This window comes from Lynx canadensis, chromosome B2 (assembly GCF_007474595.2).
Source record: "Lynx canadensis isolate LIC74 chromosome B2, mLynCan4.pri.v2, whole genome shotgun sequence".
Taxonomy (NCBI): Eukaryota; Metazoa; Chordata; class Mammalia; order Carnivora; family Felidae; genus Lynx; species Lynx canadensis.
Window position 1 is genome coordinate 111828318 of NC_044307.1, and position 23185 is coordinate 111851502.

A 23185-nucleotide genomic window follows, 5' to 3' on the forward strand; every position below is an offset into this window, starting at 1 on the left:
AAAGGTTAAGGCCAGTATCAGAATGAAATCAATTATGTATAAATAAAAAAAAAAAAAACTCATTGGACTCATCATTCAAAATAATGTTTAAGAATCTAAAAATAAAAATGTCTTGTAGTTATGGAATGGAGATGACATTGTCTTTTAACGAAATTACGTGCCTCAAAGATTTGAAAAAGTTGACTGTTGCATTTTGATAACGCAAATTCTAAATGAACCAGAAGTGATACTATGCTAGAACCTATTAAAGATGTGTTTGAAATCTAGAATTAGTATCAATTAGATGTCTATATTGCAGGTTTATTCATGATATTGATGGGCAGTTAGTTCCTTTCTGAAGATGTTTCCAATCTGGAGTATATACATCTCCAAAATCAGAAAATTGATGAAATAAACTTTTGGTTTTGCTATGTTTAAGTTCTTATCACAATTTTCACCCTTTTACTCTTACTTCTGTAAACCATTTTTTAAATGATTTAAAATATTAAAAAACACTAAGAGGTCCAAATGGTAAGTAAAGATAACTATTGTTCCTAGTATACTGAGATTAGCATTTACATTTTCTAAACCTCTATTGCATACTTATCAATTTATCCTTAGTTATAAAGTTATATATGCCATGTCTTATCTCTTTTCTGGACTAGCAGCTTGCAGAGGGGATTCAACAGATGTTTATTGCGTTAACATCAAAACTCCCAGAACTTTTATTTTGTGAAAATAATGAGATGTTTGCAATTAAAGTGAGTATGTTTTCATGGAGCAGTATTTTTTGCAGGAAAGTAAAGTAAGGCTGAATCTTACCTAGTCTTCTACATTATAGCCAATTGAGCTCTGAAATACATTAGATTAAACCATTAAATAACAGTGACTATAATGCAATTACATTTGACCTCTTCTCAGCAGGATCAAACCAAAAATGCACAACTGAAGTTCAAGAAAAGGGTCTTAATAAAATGAGAGTACTCTTATTCCTTGAGGCTCTATTTCTAGCTGTGGACCTAAAAACCCATAGAATTGGAATACAGACTGCCAAAGAATACCTTATTATACTCAGAGAAGATTTTGATAGGTAGCTACCTTCAATTTTAAGAGAGTAAATGACACAGAAAGGGGAATAAATTACCTTAACGTAAAGTCTTGGTTCAAGTAAGTCAGGTAGTAGTTGGATTTTAATGGTGGGATAACTTCTAAGGGATAAATATTAACTTGTATTGAACTTTAATCATAATGGCTTTTTGATTATGATTTTTTTCATACAGAGATGAAAAGCTGAAAAAAAAGTGTTAAAATGATGAAGCAAAAGCATACAAGGCCTAGTTCTTGTACTGGACATTTAAATTGATTTCCTTATCTACAATAAATATAAAGAGGTCTGTAAGCCATGTGATTTTTTTTTCTTATTGAAATTTGTCTCTTGCTTAACTCAGTTGACTTCACCCAGGAGTACATGCAACCTATTTGGCCCAGATGAAAGTTGATGAAGAGCTAATGTGAAAATGCGTAGTAAGATCATGATGGTTATTTTATTATTTATTTATTTTTCAATTTTATTTGCTCACAATTTTTGTTTTTAGTTTATTTATTTTTGAGAGAGCACACATGTGTATGTGCTCACATAGGCAGTGGGAGGGGCAGAGAGAGAGAATCCTAAACAGGGCTCTGGGTTTTCAGCACAGAGTCTGATGGGGGTCTTAAACTCACAAACCATGAGATCATGACCTGAGCTGAAATCAAAAGTCAGGAACTTAACCAAGTCACCAGGTTCCCCATAATGGTTCTTTTAGAGTCTACCTAAATGAATGAAATTATCAGTATGGCTATCACTTAAGAAAAATGTGCTTAGCAGCAAAGTATTGAAAAGGAGATTGGAATTACTGGAAGGATGATAAAGATAAGCAAACCTAAAGTCATTTATCTTGATCATCACTACTATCAATTTCTAAAAGCAAAACCAAAACTCACACACATACACCACCACCACCACCACCACCATAAAGTGGATCTCAGTGTAGCTACTAATGTCTGCCTTGACCAGTTTTCACAGTTGTCTTAAAAGAAAATGACAGCTAGACTATTTTCACCCTAAAAAGTGTGAATCATCAGCTTCAAGACAGCCTCCTTAGAACAGGATCCATTTCCCTCCCTCCCTTCCTCTCCCTTTCCTTTTCTCACCTCTCTTCCTTAAGACAGTTTAGGGATTACCCAAAACATGTTCTATGAACTGACCAAGTACACAATCAAGAGATCTAATGTCAGGGTTGTTAGATCATTTAAGAGCAGCAGAAAAAAAATATTTCTAGAGAAGGGGGCACTTCGGCATCCATAATATCCCTAAAATTATACATTATACATATACATCTACTCCGATTGCCCACAGGACCAGCCTTAGTAGCATATACTCATTTTCTAGGTTTAAATAGAATTTTCTTAATTTTCAATTGAATATAGAGTGAGTCAGTACCCGAGAATTTTAATTGTTGTATACAACAAATGATGTGATCCTTACAGTTTATGCTGGCTTCTTAAGATAGTCCCCATAATTGAGGTAAGGATTTTTACTGACCATAAGATAGTGTATATTCACTACAGAGATTCAGAAAGAGCAATTCAGTTCTTTTTCAGGTATATCTTAGCTAAAAAAAATGCTAATGGTATCTTTGTCAGAAGTATTTTATTTAATGGGATAGAAAAGAAAAACTTGGGACATATGTCATGGTGTCAGTACATTTCATTAATGAGGTTTTTTCAAATCTCAGCTGTGATTTGGGCTACTTTTGAGGGTGTGGCAACATTGCACAAGGGAAATATTTTATCCCAAAAGGAAAAAATCAAATTATAGTTTAAAAAACTCATTACCAATAATTAATAATGAACTCTAGCTAAACAATAACAGGTGTTCTACAAATCCCAAACAGAAACAGATGGAAGCACAAATGTTTTATAAATACTGGATACATGCAGAGCAATAAGCTTGGCAGGAATTGTTTTATTCTCTAATTGTCAGTCAGAGTCAAAGTCTTATCACTTGCGTTTTCTCTAAATTAATATGCCCAGATTAAATCTTGTTTCTCATTCCTCATTTTTCAAAACACACGCCATATTTAGTGCTTTCTAACTCCGTCGTACGTATTGTCTCACCAACAAAGGAAATATCAGAAATTTTCCTTCTGTACACTTATGAACTTTTACATGACTTGTTACATGAAACAACAGCCATACCATACAGGTTTCCCTTCTCCAGATTCTTCTGTTTCACCCCTTGAAATGCTGAAAAACACTAATTCTCCAGAAATACTCATCTACATATTCTTTAATTTCTTATACATTATAGAAATAAATCTTCAAAATCATGAATGTAGGTAGATGAAATAAACTAGGAAAGCAGTTAGAAAGGTAATAAATGAATTAAGAAATCTAATCTGGGCATCAGGCTCAGTCTGTTGAATGTCTGACTCTTGATATCTGCTCAGGTCATGATATCACAGTTTGTGAGTTTGATCCCTGCATTGGGCTCTGCACTGACATCTTGGGGCCTGCTGGGGATTCTCTCCTTCTCTCTGCCCCTCTCTCTCTCTCTTTCTCAAAATAAATACATAAACTTTAATAAAAATCTAATCGTATAGCACTTGGGAATTATTTTCATGGGTTAGGATACTAGATAGTGCTACAGATCTGAACTCATGGCTATTTAGAAAATGTTCACATATGACTTTAAAAGACCTCCCCCTGTATGGTTAATAGAGGAATTCTCAACTCATGTAGACATGGTTTCGCTGTTCCTTCTGATCTTGATCTGCTGTTAAATTTTGGAAAAGATCTGATTAGCTTTGTGACTGTTAAACGCTTAGCATCTCTCATTGACTTTGACAGTGTATGGTTCTCTCTGTCCTGTGATTTTCTTAGAAATTGTATTTTATGATCAATTAGTTCTATCAATAACTTGGGTGACACAAAGAACACATTATTTTCCTCAAATAATAAAATTTAAAAACACATGCTCATTAACAATATTGATTCATGTTGCATATAAGTAAACAGTTGATCTTTACAAAGCAAAATATGCGCAGAATATAACTCTCTTAAGCCATCACAGATAAATAAAATGGGCAACAAATCTCTTACCTAAAATGGACTTAATGGTGTGTATAGACTGAGCATTGTCAATGTTAAGTTTCTTTCAGACAGGCTGTGCTAAATTGAATGATTTAAGAAATAAAGTTATAATAGTATTTTGTGCCTCTCCTTAGATGCTTTGTCAGCAAATTTGCAAGCCTTTTAAAAATGTTTTTAATGTTTATTTTTGAGAGAGAGAGACAGACAGACTGAGAGCAGGGGAGGAGCAGAGAGAGGGGGAGACACAAAATTGGAAACAGGTTCCAGGTCCTGAGCTGTCAGCACAGAGCCTGATGTGGGGCTTGAACTCACAAACCATGAGATCATGACCTGAACCAAAGTCCGATGCTTAACCAACTGAGCCACCCAGGTGCCTCTAATTTTGCAAGGTTTTTACTGTGACCCCTATTTTATTTTATTTTATTTTATTTTATTTTATTTTGACTCATTTTTATATATTATTATTATTTTTTTTAAATGAACTTTATTTATTTTTAATTTATTTTTGGGACAGAGAGAGACAGAGCATGAACGGGGGAGGGGCAGAGAGAGAGGGAGACACAGAATCGGAAACAGGCTCCAGGCTCTGAGCCATCAGCCCAGAGCCTGACGCGGGGCTCGAACTCCCGGACCGGGAGATCGTGACCTGGCTGAAGTCGGAGGCTTAACTGACTGCGCCACCCAGGCGCCCCAATATATATTATTTTTTTAATATAATTTATTGTCAAGTTGGCTAACATACAGTGCACACATGTGCTCTTGGTTTTGCGGGTAGATTCCAGTGATTCACCTACATATAACACCCAGTGCTCATCCCAACAAATGCCCTCCTCAATGCCCATCACCCTCTCTCCCCTCTCCACATCCCCCCATCAACCCTAAGTTTGTTCTTTGTATTTAAGAGTCTCTTATGGTTTGCCTCCCTCCTCTATGTTTGTAACTATTTTTCCCCTTCCCTTCATCCATTGTCTTCTGTTAAGTTTCTCAAGATCCACATATGAGTGAAAACATATGATATCTGTCCTTCTCTGACTGACTTATTTCACTTAGCATAATACTCTCCAGTTTTATCCATGTTGCTGCAAACGGCAGGATTTCCTTCTTTCTCATTGCCAAGTAGTATTCCATTGCATATATAAACCATATCTTCTTTATCCATTTCATCAGTTGATGAACATTTAGGTTTTTCCATAATTTGGCTGTTTTTGAAAGCACTGCTATAAACATTGGGGTACATGTGCCCCAAGAATCACCACTCCTGTATCCTTTGGATAAATTTCTAGTAGTGCTATTGCTGACTGTGACCCCAATTTTAAATGTAAAGACACTGAAGATCAAGTGGAGTTTAATGATTTGCTCAAGGTCCAAGGCTAGAAAAGGATGGGGTCAAGAATCACATCTGTATTTGTGTCCTAAGCCCTCTTTTTTTACTAAACTACTTTCCTGATGTTTCTTTCTAAGGTTATTATGATGCTATATACATATGTTAGCATTAATCATTTTTACAAAGTGAGTCATCATCCAAGTGAATCACCATATTTTTCAGTGTTTCCCCCCTTATTTCAGTTTCTAACTCAGTAAGGAAGTAAACAAAAAAGAGAAAGAAGATTAAGAAAATGAAGAAGAGAAGGGAGGAAATTGGCTTGCATAAGTTATTAGAATTAACTAAATTTTCCTGAAACTCAAAGTTCTCATGATCTTCTAATTTTCTAGGACCTAGATGTATTATATATTTGTCTTAAATATGATATGCCCATTTGCCGATATACGTATGGATGTAATTATACATTTTAGAGAGATTTCCATATAAAATAGCTTAGAACCAAAATATAGTTTGCTTTAAGCAATTAGCTTCAATTATTCTATTGTAAATTAGTTCTATCCTTGGCAATACCATCTTCTTAGAATTGTTTCCCCAAACATAACATAGTACTATCAGTCTTTAAATCTGCAAAAGGCCTAGTACAAGCAATCAAGTTATTCATTCTTAATTAAGATATTAGTAAAGAATCCCTTGTTACACTCTGGGCAACAATTAAAGATAGAAGAGATAATAGATAAATTCCTTTCCATAAAAAGACTTCCCATTGTGTTGACTATTAGCTCTAAGGTTGACTAGCTCCATCAATAGTAGTTCTCCAGAGTAGCTAACCCTTCCATATGTGAGAAAATACAAAATGTTGAAGTAAATTAAATATCTGAATTGTGACAGATTTAATATAAATTTTTTTCAATATTAAAAAAGGATACTTTTATCATCATAGGTCTTCTAAGTTTACCAGAAATAAAATGTTTCACCTCTTCACTCCAAGATATTATTAAAGATATTAGCACTTTTTTTGTATATAAAGATATTAGAATTTTTTTAGCTTCTAACTGACTTCATTTACAATAGGCCATGCAGTAATAGAAAGTAAAATTAAAGGCCCTAATGCCAGTTATTACTTCTGCTTTTCATTGGTTTTATTCTAGAACTACACATGCATTATGCAATTTTTTAAAATGGAAATTCAGTTTAGTGCATAAAAAAGCCAGCAATCTTAGAAACAAAGACTATTAAAACAGACAAGTACAAAAATTGTTTGGAATACCTGGTTTTAAATCCCCACGGACAAACATGTCAATCATATATCGACAGAATGCATACTGATCTGACAGAGTAGAAAGAAAAAGAACAACGGAAGAATGTCATCAACACCTTTCTTCTTTCTAGGAAGAAATGGTTTAACAAAACAAACAAAATAGCACAATTCTATTTTAGTTACTACAATGTCTTCTGTGAAGGAATAATTTGCACTCATATGAACACACAGGGAAAAAAGACATAATAAATATAAGGTCCATTTATTCCATACAAAAAAAATAGCTTTAAAAAATTGAAACAGAATAGTTCAGGGTAATATCATATAGTTGTCTTTTTTAAGTCAAAACATTTTTCATCAAATTCATTACAAAAGTCATATTAAAGCAATTTTACTCATTGTTCATGTATATACTTCCATTAATGAAACAGAAGTTTTACAAGAGGAAATTATTTCCAACTTGGAACGTTTTACCAATTATTCATTCTCAGCCCTTCTGCTAATTGTCTAAATGGAGCTGTAGAATGTTTTCCAGAAAAGGCAAGCAGGAAGGCTAACTCCTTTGCATTGTGTTAGAGGTTCTGGATGGAAATACTCCTAATTATGAGTACATGCAGAAGAACAGACTTTCAGCATTAAATGATATCATTGTTAAGCTAATTAATCAATAATCTTCACTGAAGATATCTTATGATCCTGACTAGTCTATGGTCTATGGTCTAAAAACAAAAACAAAACAAAAACAGAGAATTTGAGCATTTGGGGCAAATAATCAAAAATGATTTCAGGAATTTTTTTTTCCTGTTCCCTCTAAATTAAAGACATTACAATGAACTTTAAATTCCCACATAACTTTAGATTCTGCTGAGGTCATTCCAACCCAAATTTTAGTTGGTGAATTATTCCAGAAGTTTTACCATATCTTCTTTAAAACTACATATTATGAAATTAACCTTGTTCAAGATGATTGATTTACATTTTAACGTTTCTAAACAGGCATTTTATTGATCTAACAAATCCAAAGGCAGCTTCAGGACCAAGAGAGTTTATTCAATTTACACAACATGACACACCCTTAAGTCCTTGAAATTATGTACATTAAACATGTGAAATAATAAAACTTGTTACTTTATAATAAATATGCATATAATGATTTTTGTAAACCTTATTCTTTTAAAAGTATTAACAGTATTTTTAGACTAATCCATTTTATTATGAAACTCTGCCAGGTCTTTGAAAAAAGAAATGTGGTTATTGCAGTAAATGTAAAATATAATCCTTTTCATTAGTACCTAAATATGAGTAAAGCCAAAACTCATAAAGTTTCCAAAATTTGCCTGTATGTTGACTCTTGAATTACAGCACATTTCCCATAGGTAAGGTAGATGTTGGAAGGAGGCTAGTTCCCAGGTCAAGTCCAGGAATCTGTTTGTTCCTGTATATATTAATAACAGGACATGGGAATCCTATGGTACAGGAGAGAAGATTAATGTAGAAAGTATTTTCTCTTTTCTGGACATAACTATTTTCCTGAGCAAATTCTAGAATGGGCAATTGGGCTCTCAGATATAGCAAAACGAAAAAACACACTTCCCTTAAATGGCAAATTTGAGGTGGGGAAGGGTGGACTTCCTGAAATTTTCAAGCTTTCTCTTTTGTTTCAGTACCTTAAGTGACTATATTCTTTTTAGATTTCTCCTTCCTATAATCAGAACTTGTTATCAAAGGGCAATTTAAAGATCAAAAAGATGGGGAATGTGTTATAATTCCATGGGTCTAAACCCTAGAATATGCATTTTTAACAAACTCCTCAGAAGATTTAATTAGATCATTTTCCAGAATCACTGATATAAAATCTCCCCATTTTTTATTTTTCATTTACATTGAATCCTACTGGCACTATAGTCTTCAGCAACAGCAACAGAGAGTATATTCATGTGAAGAGTTTAGGATGCAGGGACTACTTAAAATTTGAAGGGCTTGGACAATCCCCCAAAATGAAATGATGCTCTCTGCCGCAAGTGGTGATGGCATATTTATACACATAACATGTGAAATGGTATATTGAATTAACTAAAATCTTCATGCTTCAGAATTTGTTTTTTGTTTTAACTGAATGTTGACAGTGACATGAAACTATTTAACCTATATTTTAAATTATTACCAAAGTAAAATGCTTACATGTATTATACCAGTATTTTCTGGCTCTAAGAGTTGTCTTTCATTTAATTAACGCACCAGTCATCCTGTGTTTCCAATTTAAGAAAGAAAATCCTTTACTAATTCAAAACATGTCTATTTTCTTAATCTAGAAAATTGTTTGAGTTATAATACTTAACAGGTTTCTGTTTAACTTGAGTGATGTTGTGATGTTGCAGTCTAATGGCACAAGTAGGAAGATGAGAGGGTATTTTTACAATATTTTAAATCAAGGATTTTAAAATATTTTAAATTAGGATGCCCATTTCTGTCTGTCCTGAGTGTTGACCTTAACAATGTGCCAGAATTCTAGGCACATATATGTTGGGCAGTCTCAAGGGTGTCTGTTTCACCTGTCTAAGGATAAAGCAAAACAGCCTTCCTAATATGGAAGCTTCATTTTATAGAAATGCTTCCTTAAATGCAACTGAAATATTAGACTAGGAAAATTTTCCTAAAGAAAATATGAACAGTTCTATTATTATAGCTTTCACAGTTTTGTGATAATAATTCATGGAATTTCATATGTGGTCACCATTTCTTAATATTTTTTTCTCCCAGATGAACACCTTCTAAGAATCACACATGCTGGCCATTTCTCCCCTCCTCAAGGAGCAGTGATGGATGTTATTCAGCTGCTACCTTGTCATGTTGCCTGTGGAGTGGCAGCAGAGAGAAAATGCATTCTGGGTGCAGAATGTCAACAGAAAGGAAATTTTAAAAAATCTCTTATGAGCATAGGGCATGTGTGGTCTGGTCCTCTATGGTTGATTCCCATTAGCTATACTCTCTCTGCCTGCCACAAATATGTAGACAGTTGTTAAAAAGAAGAAAATGAAGGGGGAGGATGAAAAGGAGAATGAAAAGGAAGAATGAGAATAGCAGTCAGGAGGTTTGATTTTTTTTTTTCCCTCTCCACACTTCTGCCACAGACAGAAAAGCAAAGACTGATCATGCCAGCCCTTCTTACCCTTTTTAAACAGATTAAGATTGGTCCATAGAAACTAGATTATGTGGTACATAAGGGTGTGTAGAAGTGTATGGTAGGCTGGTACATACCTATGCATCTCATTCCCAGTGCTTTAAGTGGAAATATATAAAATTAAAAGTAACTTCATGTGAATGTATTTGCATGTTTACTATATAATTTAAAAACTGCCAATAAATGTGTCTGCTCCATGTAAAAATCTGTTTCCAGTGAAAGACTTGTAGGCCTTTGATTTACAAAAAACAAAAACAAAAACAAAAAAACAACAAACTATTTAGAAATCTATTTGAAAAGAACTCGAATTCATTAAGACTAACTTACACTAAGCAAATAAATAATCCCTTCCCCACAGAAGGGATCCCCACTAAATCATCAATACAAGAGTCTCAAAATGAAAGCCACCTCACAAATAGATTATTTAAAAAACACTGCATCTTTGTGTATCGTGTTCAGTTGAAACCATAATGTGATAAGTTTTTTATGAATAAATGTTCTTAAATCTTTGCTTAATTAAAACAAATAATGTATTTATATGTCTGGCCAGCTATCAGAAGTATAGTTTTGATTATTTACTTAATGATACAATTATTTAATTGATGCTAGCTGTCTTAATGGGGAGTCTTACTTTAGCAAATGCATTTACTTAGCTGATAAAATCACATTTGTGCTTTTGTTTCTGACTCTAAGTGATATTCGAATGTCCTTTTAATAGATAAATAGCTCTTTACGTGGAAATGAAAACAGTAGATTGAAAATGAAAATGGTATTAGAATGTTATCTTTAGTAATTCTGATTACTGATAAGAATAAAATACAATATATGTGACCTGGAAAATAAACCTTATTTTAAAATGCTCTAGTGATGTGTCTAGAGCATCAATAAAATATGCCACCCCCCCAAGAAAAACCAAGGATACTAAAAATGGACATCAAAAAGTTTATTCATGTTCCAAGTTGCTAGATAAATATTTTAATACTCCTATATATAACTGGCATGAATTTTTACATACTGTGTTTATGGACAAAAAATAAAAATATACTTGGTATGTTTCAGCTGATTTCATGTGATTATTTTCATTTTTAAGGGGCAATCTAAAATGTAAAGTATTTTAGGACCTTGATGATCACTTTAAAATAGATCAGTGAGTCAGAAGATTAATTTTCTTATTTTCTATCACAGCAAAATGTTGCGTTCAAAATATTTTATCTTTACTTACTGTAATTTTTTTCTGCCCCAAAGATTTCAGAAAAAATATAAAGTTTTAAGAGAGGTTATAACCAATTTTTTAAAATTTTTTCAAGACAATATAATCATTTTTTAAATTGAAGAAAGATCTTAGGGATCCAAAGTTTTAATCCCACTCTTTTTGTTAGTGATCTACAAAATTTTAAATTTAGGTAATTTTCATTTATTTCAAAATTTGCAGATCACACACACAAAAACAAAGAGACAGAGGTTTTTTCTTCTTTCTTTTTTAAAATATATTTTCAAAAAACATATATCTTTTGCCAGATAAATTTATATTGTGAATTCAAGGAAAAAAGGGATTCAAAGACAAAATTCAAGGGCAGATTACAAAGACAAATACCACATGATCTCACTTATATGTGGAATCAAAAAGAAAAGTGTGGATTGCAAATTTCATCTTATGTTTTATAATGGTGAAAATTTTTCAGTTTCAGTGTCCAACTAGCTTACTCAGTAATAAAGTTTTCAAATTTTTAAATGAAAATCTCATAGAAAACATTCCTTAATTTTAGTCCTCAAATACAATCATTCAAAACTACCAAGGTAAAGGAAAATATTATTTTGCAACACCCCTAAAAAACATTTATAGGAATAGTCCCAACTGAGTAATCCCATATTCTGTATGGGCAGTCTTAGGACTCTATAGCAGCATAGCGCCAGGAATGGACTCGGGTAGAAGAGATTCAACAAAGGGCAGAGATGAGGGACGAGCCCTCAGCTGCCCTCTTGAAACTCCACCCTTTTATTTTCATAGCATGTGTCCACAAAAAATTTCAGGCTTATATTCCATCTCCATTTAAATGCTCTATTTCCGTGAAGTAGGGCTGTAAGTTTGACATCACTCTTATGAAGAGCAGCACAGTGTCAGATACAGAGATTTCTACAGTCCTAAATTTAGTCAGTGGAAGCTGGCAAAGAAGCTTGAGAGTTCTCTTTCCCATAACTTTCTGCCTATTAAATTAACTGAATTTAATAATTCAATGTATATTCCAAATTATATGCTCTTGCAGAGGCAACAGGAATGTATGGAGAGTTTTTATACTTATTCTCCAAGATCTGAACATATATTGCTTAAAAAAACTCCTGTAAAATTGTCAATTTTCCTGGACTGCTGTCTCCAAAGAGTAGGACACACAAAATTGTTTTTCCACCTCTTAATAGAAACCTCGTGTCTCAAGAATTTAAAATTTTTCCTCACGCTTTGAATAACTTGAGATACTAACTCAAATCTTCTTTTACAAATACCTCACATTGCATCTTTAGATATGGAACATGTTTTAGTCTTCCTATAAATACGTTTTAATTCCCAATTATTGCGTCGCCTTTCAGGTAATATTAACTGATAGACATCTTTTTACTCCTATTTGAAGTCTGATCTTAGTCTTTTTGAGTTTTTAATTTCATTGTATCTGCTTCTTGCCCAAAATTCTCTTAGAACCTCTGGCCACCTCCTCTGAATGTTTACCTTTCTGTTCATGCTTGGACACAGCTGCGGTCTCTTTTCCCTCCTTCTCCTTGGGCTTAGGTGATGGTCTCTGTACTTCTTTGACTTTTGCGGCTGTTTGCTTCACTTTCTCTTGTTTCCCACCTTTCACTTCCTTTTTAATCTTCTCTTCAGTCTTTGTTTTCCTCTCTTCTGTACAGAGTTAAAGACAAATTGGATTATTTTGTTTGTTTACCAATCATCTTTTATTGATTGTTAAGAACAATTTAGAAAGAGAGAGACAGGAAAAACAATAAAAAAATAGTGTCCCTGGTTTGCTCAGTCGGTTGAGCATCTGACTTTGGCTCAGGTCATGATCTTGAGGTTCGTGAGTTCAAGTCCCACATCGGGCTGGCTGTTGTCAGCAAAAAGTCCGTTTCAGAGCCTCTGTCCCTCTTTCCTTGCCCCTTCCCTGCTTGTGCTCTCTCAAAAATAAATAAGATAAAATAAAATAAAACATTAAAAAAAAAGAAAAAAATAGCATTCCTCACATATGTACTTATGACTACTATCAAAGTTTTATATCGTCTATGAAGTGACATGTTAGAGTACTTAAAAAAGAAATGTAGCTCACTTGCAAGTTGGGCACATTCTTAATTTGTACATGAAAACATTATCTTTTAGGTAGCCACGAGCTTAGCATATCAACAAAGAGGCATTTGAAATACACAGAATTTGTACAGACAGGCATGTTCAGCAAAAGGCAATGCCCATACCAAAGAGCCAAGTATATATATAGTAACAAGGATATAATCATTTTGTTCCACAACTGAAATATGTTTAAAAAAAATTTTAATGAATGTTTATCTGTTTTTGAGAGCGTGTGAGAGAGACAGAACACAAGTTGGGAAGGAGTAGAGAGAGAGGAAAACAGAATCTGAAGCAGGATCCAGGCTCTGAGCTGTTAGCACAGAGCCCAACGCAGGGCTTGAACTCATGGAGTGTGAGATCATGACTTGAGCTGAAGTCAGATGCTCAACCAACTGAGCCACCCAGGCACTCCAATCCATAACTCAAATATCTTAGAAGTCATTCAAGAAGGGCACTTGGGTGACTCAAACTTCTGACTTCCGCTCAGGTCATGATCTCATGGTTTGTGAGTTCCAGCCCCACCTTGGGCTCTGCACCGACATTGTAGAGCTTGTCTGGATTCTCTCTCTCTCTCTCTCTCTCTCTCTCGCTATTTGCCCCTCCCCCACTTGTGTGCTCACACATGCATGCTCTCTTTCTCTCTCTCTCAAAATAAATAAACAAACTTTAAAAAAGCCACTCAAGAAACTGAACATAATATATGTTTTTAAATAACTATTAAGAGTACAAATGTGAAATTGCTGTAGTGGTAGAGACTAATAGAAATGAAACAATAAAATCCATTAAAGGATAACTCAGGGACATTCAGTCTATAATGACTTGACTTTAAAGAGATGGAAAAAGAGCAGAAATTGAGATACTAGCTCCTGCTTATCTTAAATCAGAAATGCTAATTTTAATGACTTTTAAAACCCTTAAATTTATCCTAGTGAACAGAAAGGGCTATAACTTAGAAACTATTATGTGAATTATAACATATATGCATATATATTCTATACACATATATACTTATTTTGATATTCTATGCATTTGGGGGGAAGGAACTGGGAATATGAACTGATCAGTTTGTGAATCTTTCAATTACTTTATAAAAGACAACAATAATATAGCACACACTAGTGGGAAATTGTTTATAAAGATGCTACATATTGGACATTACTTATTCAAGGGGCCACACGTAATCACTGGACCCCATAGTAAGACTACTGCAATGTGGACTCTCTTGTGTCATTTGTCAATGTAATAGATAGGCTTTATTGTCACTCATGTTGAAAATTTTGATGAAAATATTATAATCAAGTTTCCTGGCTTTAGTACCCTAAGCAATAATTTGAGACAAATGCAAGATAATATTGTGAGGTTCCATGAGAAGAAGAATGAAAATGATAATGCCTGATGCTTGCAAAACCAAAATCGTCTGTGGTACTGCATTTAATTGAACGGGCCAAACTTCCCAAAGCACTGTTCCTCACAAACTTTGCAGGAAGATGATGCTACGTGTTAGAAGTACAGGGATATCCCTATGATCCAGTAAATATGGAAACACTAAGCTAAACCATTTTTTTAAGTTTTTATTTATTTATTTTGAGAGAGAAAGAGCACACAGGGGAGGGGCAGAGAGAGAGGGAGAGAGAGAATCCTAAGCAGGCTCCTCATATCAGTGTATAGCCCAATGTGGGTCCAGAGCCCAGGAATCAGGAGATCATGACCTGAGCTGAAATCAAGAGTCATAGGCTTAACCAACTCAGATACCCAGGAACCCCAAAAGAGTTTTTTTTTAACTATGATATTTCTCAAAGCTAAAGTATATTGAGAATCTTCAAAGAGGGGGATTATTATGTGCATTCTTTTCCAAAGTTACTTAGTCATAAAACTCTTACACAAAAATGACCCTATTACTCCACAAATTTCCAATGTCTTTGTGGCTTCTGTAACTATACTCAGTTGAGGATTTTCTTCTACTTCCTTTAAACCATTTTTAAATCTCTTTTGCTGGTTACTGCTCTTTCCTACAGCAGATTAATAGATTTCCGTGTCTGAAACCATCAGCTCTCTGCAAATACTATAAATCAGCATAATTCCAGAACCTCACACCAAATATTTGTTAGTTTCTAACTGCAGAGAAAGTTCCCCTGAGATGCCAACACCACCACAGGCTCATACAATTTACCTTTGCTCACCTAAGGAACCCTTCCAGAGAGCTTACCATGGCATGGGCTCAGAGGGCTCAGAGCGAGCTGCTGGCGCTCTAAGGATTAACAGGATAATATTCCTATCTGTAAAAAAAAGCTTAGTATAACATTTAAAACCCTGCTAGATCTGGGGGCGTCTGGGTGGCTCATTCAATTAAGCATCTGGTTTTGGTTCCGATCATGATCCTGCGGTTCATGGTTCCGAGCCCCGCATCAGACTCTGTGCTGACAGCTCCGACCTTGGAGCCTGCCTCGGATTCTACGTCTCCCTCTCTCTCTGCCCTGCTCCTGCTTACACTCTGTCTTTCAAAAATGAATAAATGTTTAAAAAAAAATCCCACAAGATCTGGCCCCGTCCTATCTCTCCTCTCATAGCACCCTTCCAAAAGTTTCTTCCTCCACTAGACTACTTTCTTTTTCTTGACTATCTCATTGTGTTTTCTATATGAATAATGCTTCCAGGCTTCATTCTTTATGTTTTCTTTGTTTTCCACATATACACATTCCTTTGCACACAATACATAGGCAACAAAGGGCAATGCCATTGGAATTAATCATTCCTTCTCCTGAGTTTTGACTTGCCTCAACTTTTGCTAAAACACACCTGTTTTTCCCTACTATATACCTTGTATTACAAATGATTATTCACACATCTCTCTTCCCTACCAGACAGAGCAACTTGAGGATAAGGACTATATTATTCATTTTTGTAGCATTGTAATGTCTAGCACAGTGCTTTTTTTCAGAGAAAACACAAACGTTTACTGAATTAGTAATTTTGATCAAGAAAACAAGTATGCATTTTACTATATTCAGATCAAGTGTACATATAGTGATAAACAGATTGTATATGTAAATGTGTGTTTAAAATGAACTTGACAAAACTTGAAAAATTTGCCAAGTGGTTTTTTTGTTTATACTTTTTGTGTGTGAAACTGTTATTTTCCTTGTGTTAAATGGCACCTACCCACTTGTAGGTAGCACCTGATTTAATCTTAACATCATACTATGGAATTAGCAATATATGAAATTCAGATCTACCTTTAATGTCATTATAATTTATAAATGAGCAAAGATAATTTTCTTCAAGTCACGACCACCTCTAAAACAAACTTATTTTCATCAAATGATTTTAAGTATAAAATTTTGTTATTATCCTTACTTATTTTAGATATTTGTCAGTGATCTTCATATTGGAAACAAGTAAATTTGCCTGGCATTAAAATGGGTAAGAACTCAAAAATGATGTGGATATAATGGGGAAAATACCATGAAACCCTGTTGTTTGCTTTTTATTTCTCAAAAAGAACTTAAGAGCTCTTAGGAGCCCTTAGGAGCTCACTAAGGAATGGAAAAACAAAAAAGTATTGTCATGGTATATTCAAATCACCCAGTCTTTTTTTTGTTAATGTTTATTTATTTATTTTGAGAGAGAGAGAGAGAGAGAGAGAGAGGAGAGAGCAGGGGAGGAGCAGACAGAGAGGGAGAGAATCCCAGGCAGGCTTAGCTCCCTCAGCACAGAACCCAACAGCAGGGCTCAATATCACAAACCGTGAAATTATGACCTGAGTCGAAATCAAGAGTCAGACGCTTAACTGACTGAGCCACCCAGGAGCCCTTCACACCACCCAGTTCTATGTAGGAAGAAATTTAATTCATGATTTTTGTCAAATAAAAAATTAAATGGTCTAATCAAATGAAAGACATTAGCATATTTGATTCATTTTGGAATTAGCATTACACATTAGTGACTGTACTCGAATCAAAATGTCTTATGCCAAAGTAGGAAAACCACATTATCCAGTAAACATATTGACATACTATTCATTTTTGGAGTTAAATAACAAATTTCAACTCTCATTCATTAAGGAACTGCTAACTGCTTAACTTCTCTGTTCCTCAAGTTTCTCCCATTTAAAAAAAAAATAACACTGTAGCTATTTCTTCCTTTAAGGAAGCTGTGGAGATAAGTAAAACACATGAGCAAAAGAATTTGGAAACTGCAAAATAAGTACATAGGCATTTCTAATATTAAATCCTCATACCCTGCATTCCTAGAGCTCTTTGGAGTTTTCCTAGAACTTAGATTTTGATGTATAACAGGAATTACTATATTATACTCCCTTTACAGATGAGAAATGTAGGAATGAAGAAGCCATTTGTCAAACATGGTGCAACCAATGAGGCAAGAGTAGAAGTAGTAGAACCAAAACGCCTAACCCATTTCCCCACTATAATCAATTGCATAATGTTATTCATATTAATCCATGAGGATGATACAAAAAACATATTGTAAGACATATGAGGGGAGACATAAATATATACAAACCAGTGAAAACAACGGAAAGTCTTCAGAAAGTGATCAAAATAGTAACCTCCCCTACTTCACCAAATACACATATGTCTAAAGATGGCTATTTACAGGCCAGCGCGACAGCCTGCCCTGAACTTGGCTTACCCCACTCACTTCTCTTGCCATCATTTTATTCTACTTCTTCCCAGTCTTTGTTATTTTTAATGAACTGTAGGAATAGGCTACTTTTCACAATAGATATGAGGTTCTACACATGTACCAGGGTAGATGGAAAGGCCTATTTTTCCCCAAGAGGATGTCCTGACATGGTTCAGCAAATTGCAGCTCTTTGACAGGCTGGACTTGAAACAGAGCAAGAAACATGCTATGTTCCATGGCAGTGCCTTTGGAAATCAAAGTCTTCTGATGGAGAGTTTTATTTTAACTCTGGTCATACCTTTCAAATAGAATAGGTTATCTTTGTTTCTAACTTAATTATCACATGCTATAATGTATGCCTTTTTAATCTTACTCTGTTTTCTCCCAAATTATACAAAGAGCATTTCCTATGTATTTACTATATTCCTAACATAATGCATAAATACATACATAAAATAAAAAGGGAAATTATATTTATGTGTGTGTGTATGCACACCCACAATTTATACATATATAGGTTGATTACATCTATCTCCTCCATAAGAATATAAGTATATAAGCAAAATATTTGTGACATGTGGCAGCCCAGGGTGACTCAGGATGGCCCCCACTGATCTCCACTTTCTGATATTTATATGCTTGTGTAATCCTTTCCCCTTGAATACGGACTAGCCTGCACATTTGCTGCTAACCAATAGCATGTACTTCCATGACTGTCTACATAAGATTATTTCTGTCTTACTAGCTGGTTCTATCTCTTGCTAAATTTGACAAGGCCAGCTGTCATATTAGTGGTACTTGTTTGAAAAGGAATTGAGAATGGTTTCCAGCCAACAAAGAAAGATTTGGGGCCCTGACTCGACAGGCCATGAAGGGCTGAATCTTGTCAACAATCATGTAAATGAATTTGAAAATTATCCTTCCCCAGTTGAGCCTTCAGATGGGACTGCAGCTTTGTCTAACAAATTAATTACAGTCTTGTGAGAGACTGTGAAGCAGAGAACTGAGCTAAGCCATGCCCAGATTTTTGAGACACAAAAGCTGAGATAATAAATGTGTGTTGACTTAAGTTTCTAAATTTGTGGTAATTTTTTCACACCAATAAATAATTAGTACAGGATTAAATAGATATTTGTTGAAGGAATAATTGATGCTTGAAGACCTTTAATTATCTTTGGAAAAAATACTAGATTTATACTCAGTTCACCTGGGATTTTGCCTTAGTTCAATTACATACTAGTTATGCGAATTGGCCAAATTGTTTTTTCCTCCCTGGAGGTCAGTTTGTTCATCTGTTAAGTTAGGTAATTAAGTGAGACGATATCTAACATCCCTGCCAGCTTCAAGATTTCATATACATTTGAGTTTATTTTCATTCAAATCTGTCAAACAGAAGAGAACCAAATAGAATAAAATAATACATATTTAGTTATAAATTTCATCCTGAGACTAAATTCATGCTACCTTCTAGAAAACGAAGTCTTGGTTTATAATCCATCTATCTTTAATACACTGATATTTGGTTATCTCATGAAAAATATATAGTAAAAAATATGTCTGCCTCAAATATTTAAATATTTTGCATTGTGTAGATAAACACCTTGAATTTTGAAAGTAGATTCCAATGTTTATCTAAATGATTAGTCCCTTGAAAATACTGAATTGAGATTTCTAAAAATTATTGTTCACAAAATGTGTGCATTTTACAACAAGAAAAAGGAATTTAAATTTAGGAGATAAGATTGAACTATCACTTAGAATCCATATTTGTTTAACATCAAACAATTGGCAAATAAATTTAGCATACTATATTTATAATTTAATATTTATGTAATCCTCCAAAATACATAACATTACATTGATATTCTAATTGATTTGGGGGGAGTATATTATTAAGATACTTTTGATCTTCGATGGCTTAAAATATCAATCAAGATATATGTATTACCTTTCTTCTTGAAAAAAACAAATCCTGAATTTGAAATTTTTAAAATTAATCCAAAGTGTACTGCTGGTCAAAAGCTATAAGCCAAATATATTGTGCCAGTTTCCCATCGCTATAGTAACAAATAACCACAAACTTAGCTGCTTAACATAATATCCATTTAATATCTCCCAATTTCCAAAGTTCAAAAGTCTTGGCACAATGTGGCTCAAGTAGGTTTTCTGCTTAGGGTGCACAAGGCTAAAATCAAATTGCCAGCAGGGTTGCATTATTTACTGGAATTCAACATGTTGGCAAAATTCTTCTCCCACTGTTCACGTGCTCCCCCCAAGTTTCAAGCTAGCAATGGGTGGCAAGTCCTTCTCACACTTCAAATCACTCTTTCTCTTCTGTCACATGTCTATGCTTTAAAGATTTGTGAGATTACATTTAGCCTACCTGGATAATCCAGGATAATCTCCCTATTTTAGACAAAACTACTTCCAAAAGTCTCTTTGCCATGTAATGTAACATATCCATGAGGATGACTGCAAGTGGTAAAGTTCTTGGGGTTCCAAATTCTTCCTACCACATATGGGAATACTCTTCATCATTTTCTAACATTTCCAGATGCTCTATTATTTTAAGTATTTAGTTTTATTATTCTTTTTTATTATTCTTTATTATTCAATTTTACATGTAAGGCCAAATTAATTTTTATGTACAGGAAATGTTGAATGCATATAATCAGCCAGCTACCTGACACCCAAAATATAATCTTTTAAAGTTTATTTACTTATTTTGAGAGAGAGAGAACACAAGCAGGAGAGGGGTGGTTAGAGAGGGAAAGAGAGAAAGAGAGAATCCCAAGCAGGCTCTGCGCTGTCAGTACAGAGCTGGGCATGGGGCTTAAACTCATGAACCATGAGATCATGACCTAGGCCAAAACCAAGAGTTGGACTCTTAACTGACTGAGCCACCCAGGTACCCCCGCAAAGTGTAATCTTTTAAAGTAAAAAGAATGATTATATAAACTATAAAAGGAAAAGTTACCTTTTGCCACTGTCTTTGTTTCTGGTTTTTCTTTTTTCTCAATTTTTTCCTTGTGAGTTGCTTAAACAGAAAAAAATTATATTAGTACACACTTTAAATAGATTTCAAGACCAAGCTTTCTCTTTATCTCAGCTTTATAGCCACCAAATTATGTACGATTTTGAAGATTGATGATATTAATGAGACTGATTTAGAAATAAGAAAAAATTACCAATATAATAACAACTATATAAAATCCAATTTAAAAGACTTGGCATAAAGATTTAGAAAGCATTTTGAAAGCTAACCTCACTCTCCTTTTTAAAGTTATTATTCTAAATAGATTAAGTTTTCAAGAAAGATAAACAGAGAGAGAGAGAGCAGTTTTATAATAATTTGTCAAAAGATATTATATTATCGTGATGAAACACTTTCTTTATGATTAATTAAAATAAATATTTCAATCTGAATTAGAGCTTGGATTAAGAGCAGTGTTTCTCAACAAGGACGTAATTGACATTTGGGGAAAAATAATTTCTTACTATAAGGGACTGTCTTATGTGTTGAAAAATGCTTAGCATCTCTGGTCTCTGCTAACCAAATGTCCTCCACTCCAATGACATTTTGACAGCCAAAAAGTTTTTTTTTTTTGTTTTTGTTTTTGTTTTTGTTTTTGTTTTTTTTTACCCAAGTAAGCCCTAAGAAGTAGCATCTTTGGTAGAGAACGACCAAAAAAAAAATCATAAATTATATAATCATAAATGATTACTGATCGAGTGCAGCTTCTTAAACGAATAGTATTTGACATACTTGAAACATTATACCTTCTCACTGTTTATGTAACAAATTAATAAATCAATATAAATTTATTTTCTTAGCTTCTATGAAGTAAAGGTGCTCTGAGACATACAGGAGCTTGTGCAGGTTAGTCATAATTCATTAATCTGTGTAATTTGGTAGTTTCCCAAATCACCACACAATTTACAGCATTTATGTATTATTTATTGGAGAATAATGGGAATTAAAGAAATTATAGAAAACGAAATGAAAAAATAAGAGATTTAATTAAACAGGTGGGTTAAAGAACCGAATTATTCACATTAAAAATGAGAGTCCCAATTATTTCCATTTCTCCAACTATATAATAAGAACATTAATGTCCATCAGCTTTACTTGTATTATAAAAGACAAAATATGCTTCAATATGTATTTAACAAACTATTGTTTTAAAACACAGTTGATGAACAGTTTCCCCAGAATCTTGGAGAGATAAGGCAAATCTCACAGAAAGCTTCACGCACGATGCTCAGTTGAAGACCAAGTGACCCCTGCAGTTGCAAGTTCACCGAGAGAGAGCAGATGACACCCCTTCCAGGGTTTCAGCCTTTCTACCTCTCAGCCTGCCCCACAGCCATTCCCACTACCACTTGGAATTATGGGGAAGAGCCTGGACAGTGTTAGGTGAAGGAGCATGATGCCAAGCCAAGAAAGGCCCAATTCACATAAGGACATGGGGTTGCAGTGTAATGACTTACTTCATAAAAAGCAAACTCCTTTAATTGGTATATAATGAAGTAAAGGACACTTACAATAAAGTATTTTATTCTGCTTTCCAATATGAAAATTTCCTGTAATGTTTCTAATTTAAGAGTGACAAATTCTTGATTATTTTGTAATACAAATATTTAGCTGCTGTGAAAGTTGAAAAAATCATATGAAATATCAGATTATTTCATTTAGTCAGAGTATATAGAACCTAATGCCAATAATTCCGCATAACTTAACAGCAGAAGGGAAATAGACACCTGTTTCTAGAACAAAGAAGGTGGCTGTATTGAAATTAGTGTATATCATCACTGAGTAAACACTAATAAACTAATAACTATTTAATTCAAAATTTTAAATATAAGTATAGAATAAAGAAGATTGAAACATGTTCCCATGGATCTGATTCCTAAAATATTATAAAACATTCTATCTGACTGGAATGTTGCACAGGAAATAGCACAGCAGTCTATGCATATTGTGGACATATGAATCAGCTGAAATCTAGCACAAAGATCCTAGACATGATCCACTCTAACACAAGAGCAACAAAAAAATGAAATTGGAGATTTATTTCACATCATACATTGAAATGGATTTTTTGATGATTTAAGGTTACATGTGAAATATGAAACTAAATTTAAAAACTTGAGGAAATATTAGCAACTGTTGAATTAATTTTTGAATGAAGATTCAAAAACAGAAACACCAAAAGAAAATAAAACATATCTAGCCATATAAAAAGTCAAGAATCTAAACACACACACACACACACACACACACACACACACGTATATACACATATATGCATTCACACATATCCACTCACACAGAAA

The 23185-nt window shown here is 33.9% G+C and overlaps 1 protein-coding gene across 1 annotated transcript in view; it reads right to left on the bottom strand.

Annotated features, from left to right (window-relative positions):
* The window catches only part of TRDN (triadin), a 398565-nt gene that overhangs the window by 262919 nt on the left and 112461 nt on the right, over positions 1–23185 (bottom strand). Inside the window, 3 exon segments of the mRNA XM_030316258.1 lie at positions 6705–6764; positions 12596–12766; positions 20826–20885. Coding sequence (XP_030172118.1) covers positions 6705–6764; positions 12596–12766; positions 20826–20885 — 291 coding nt within the window.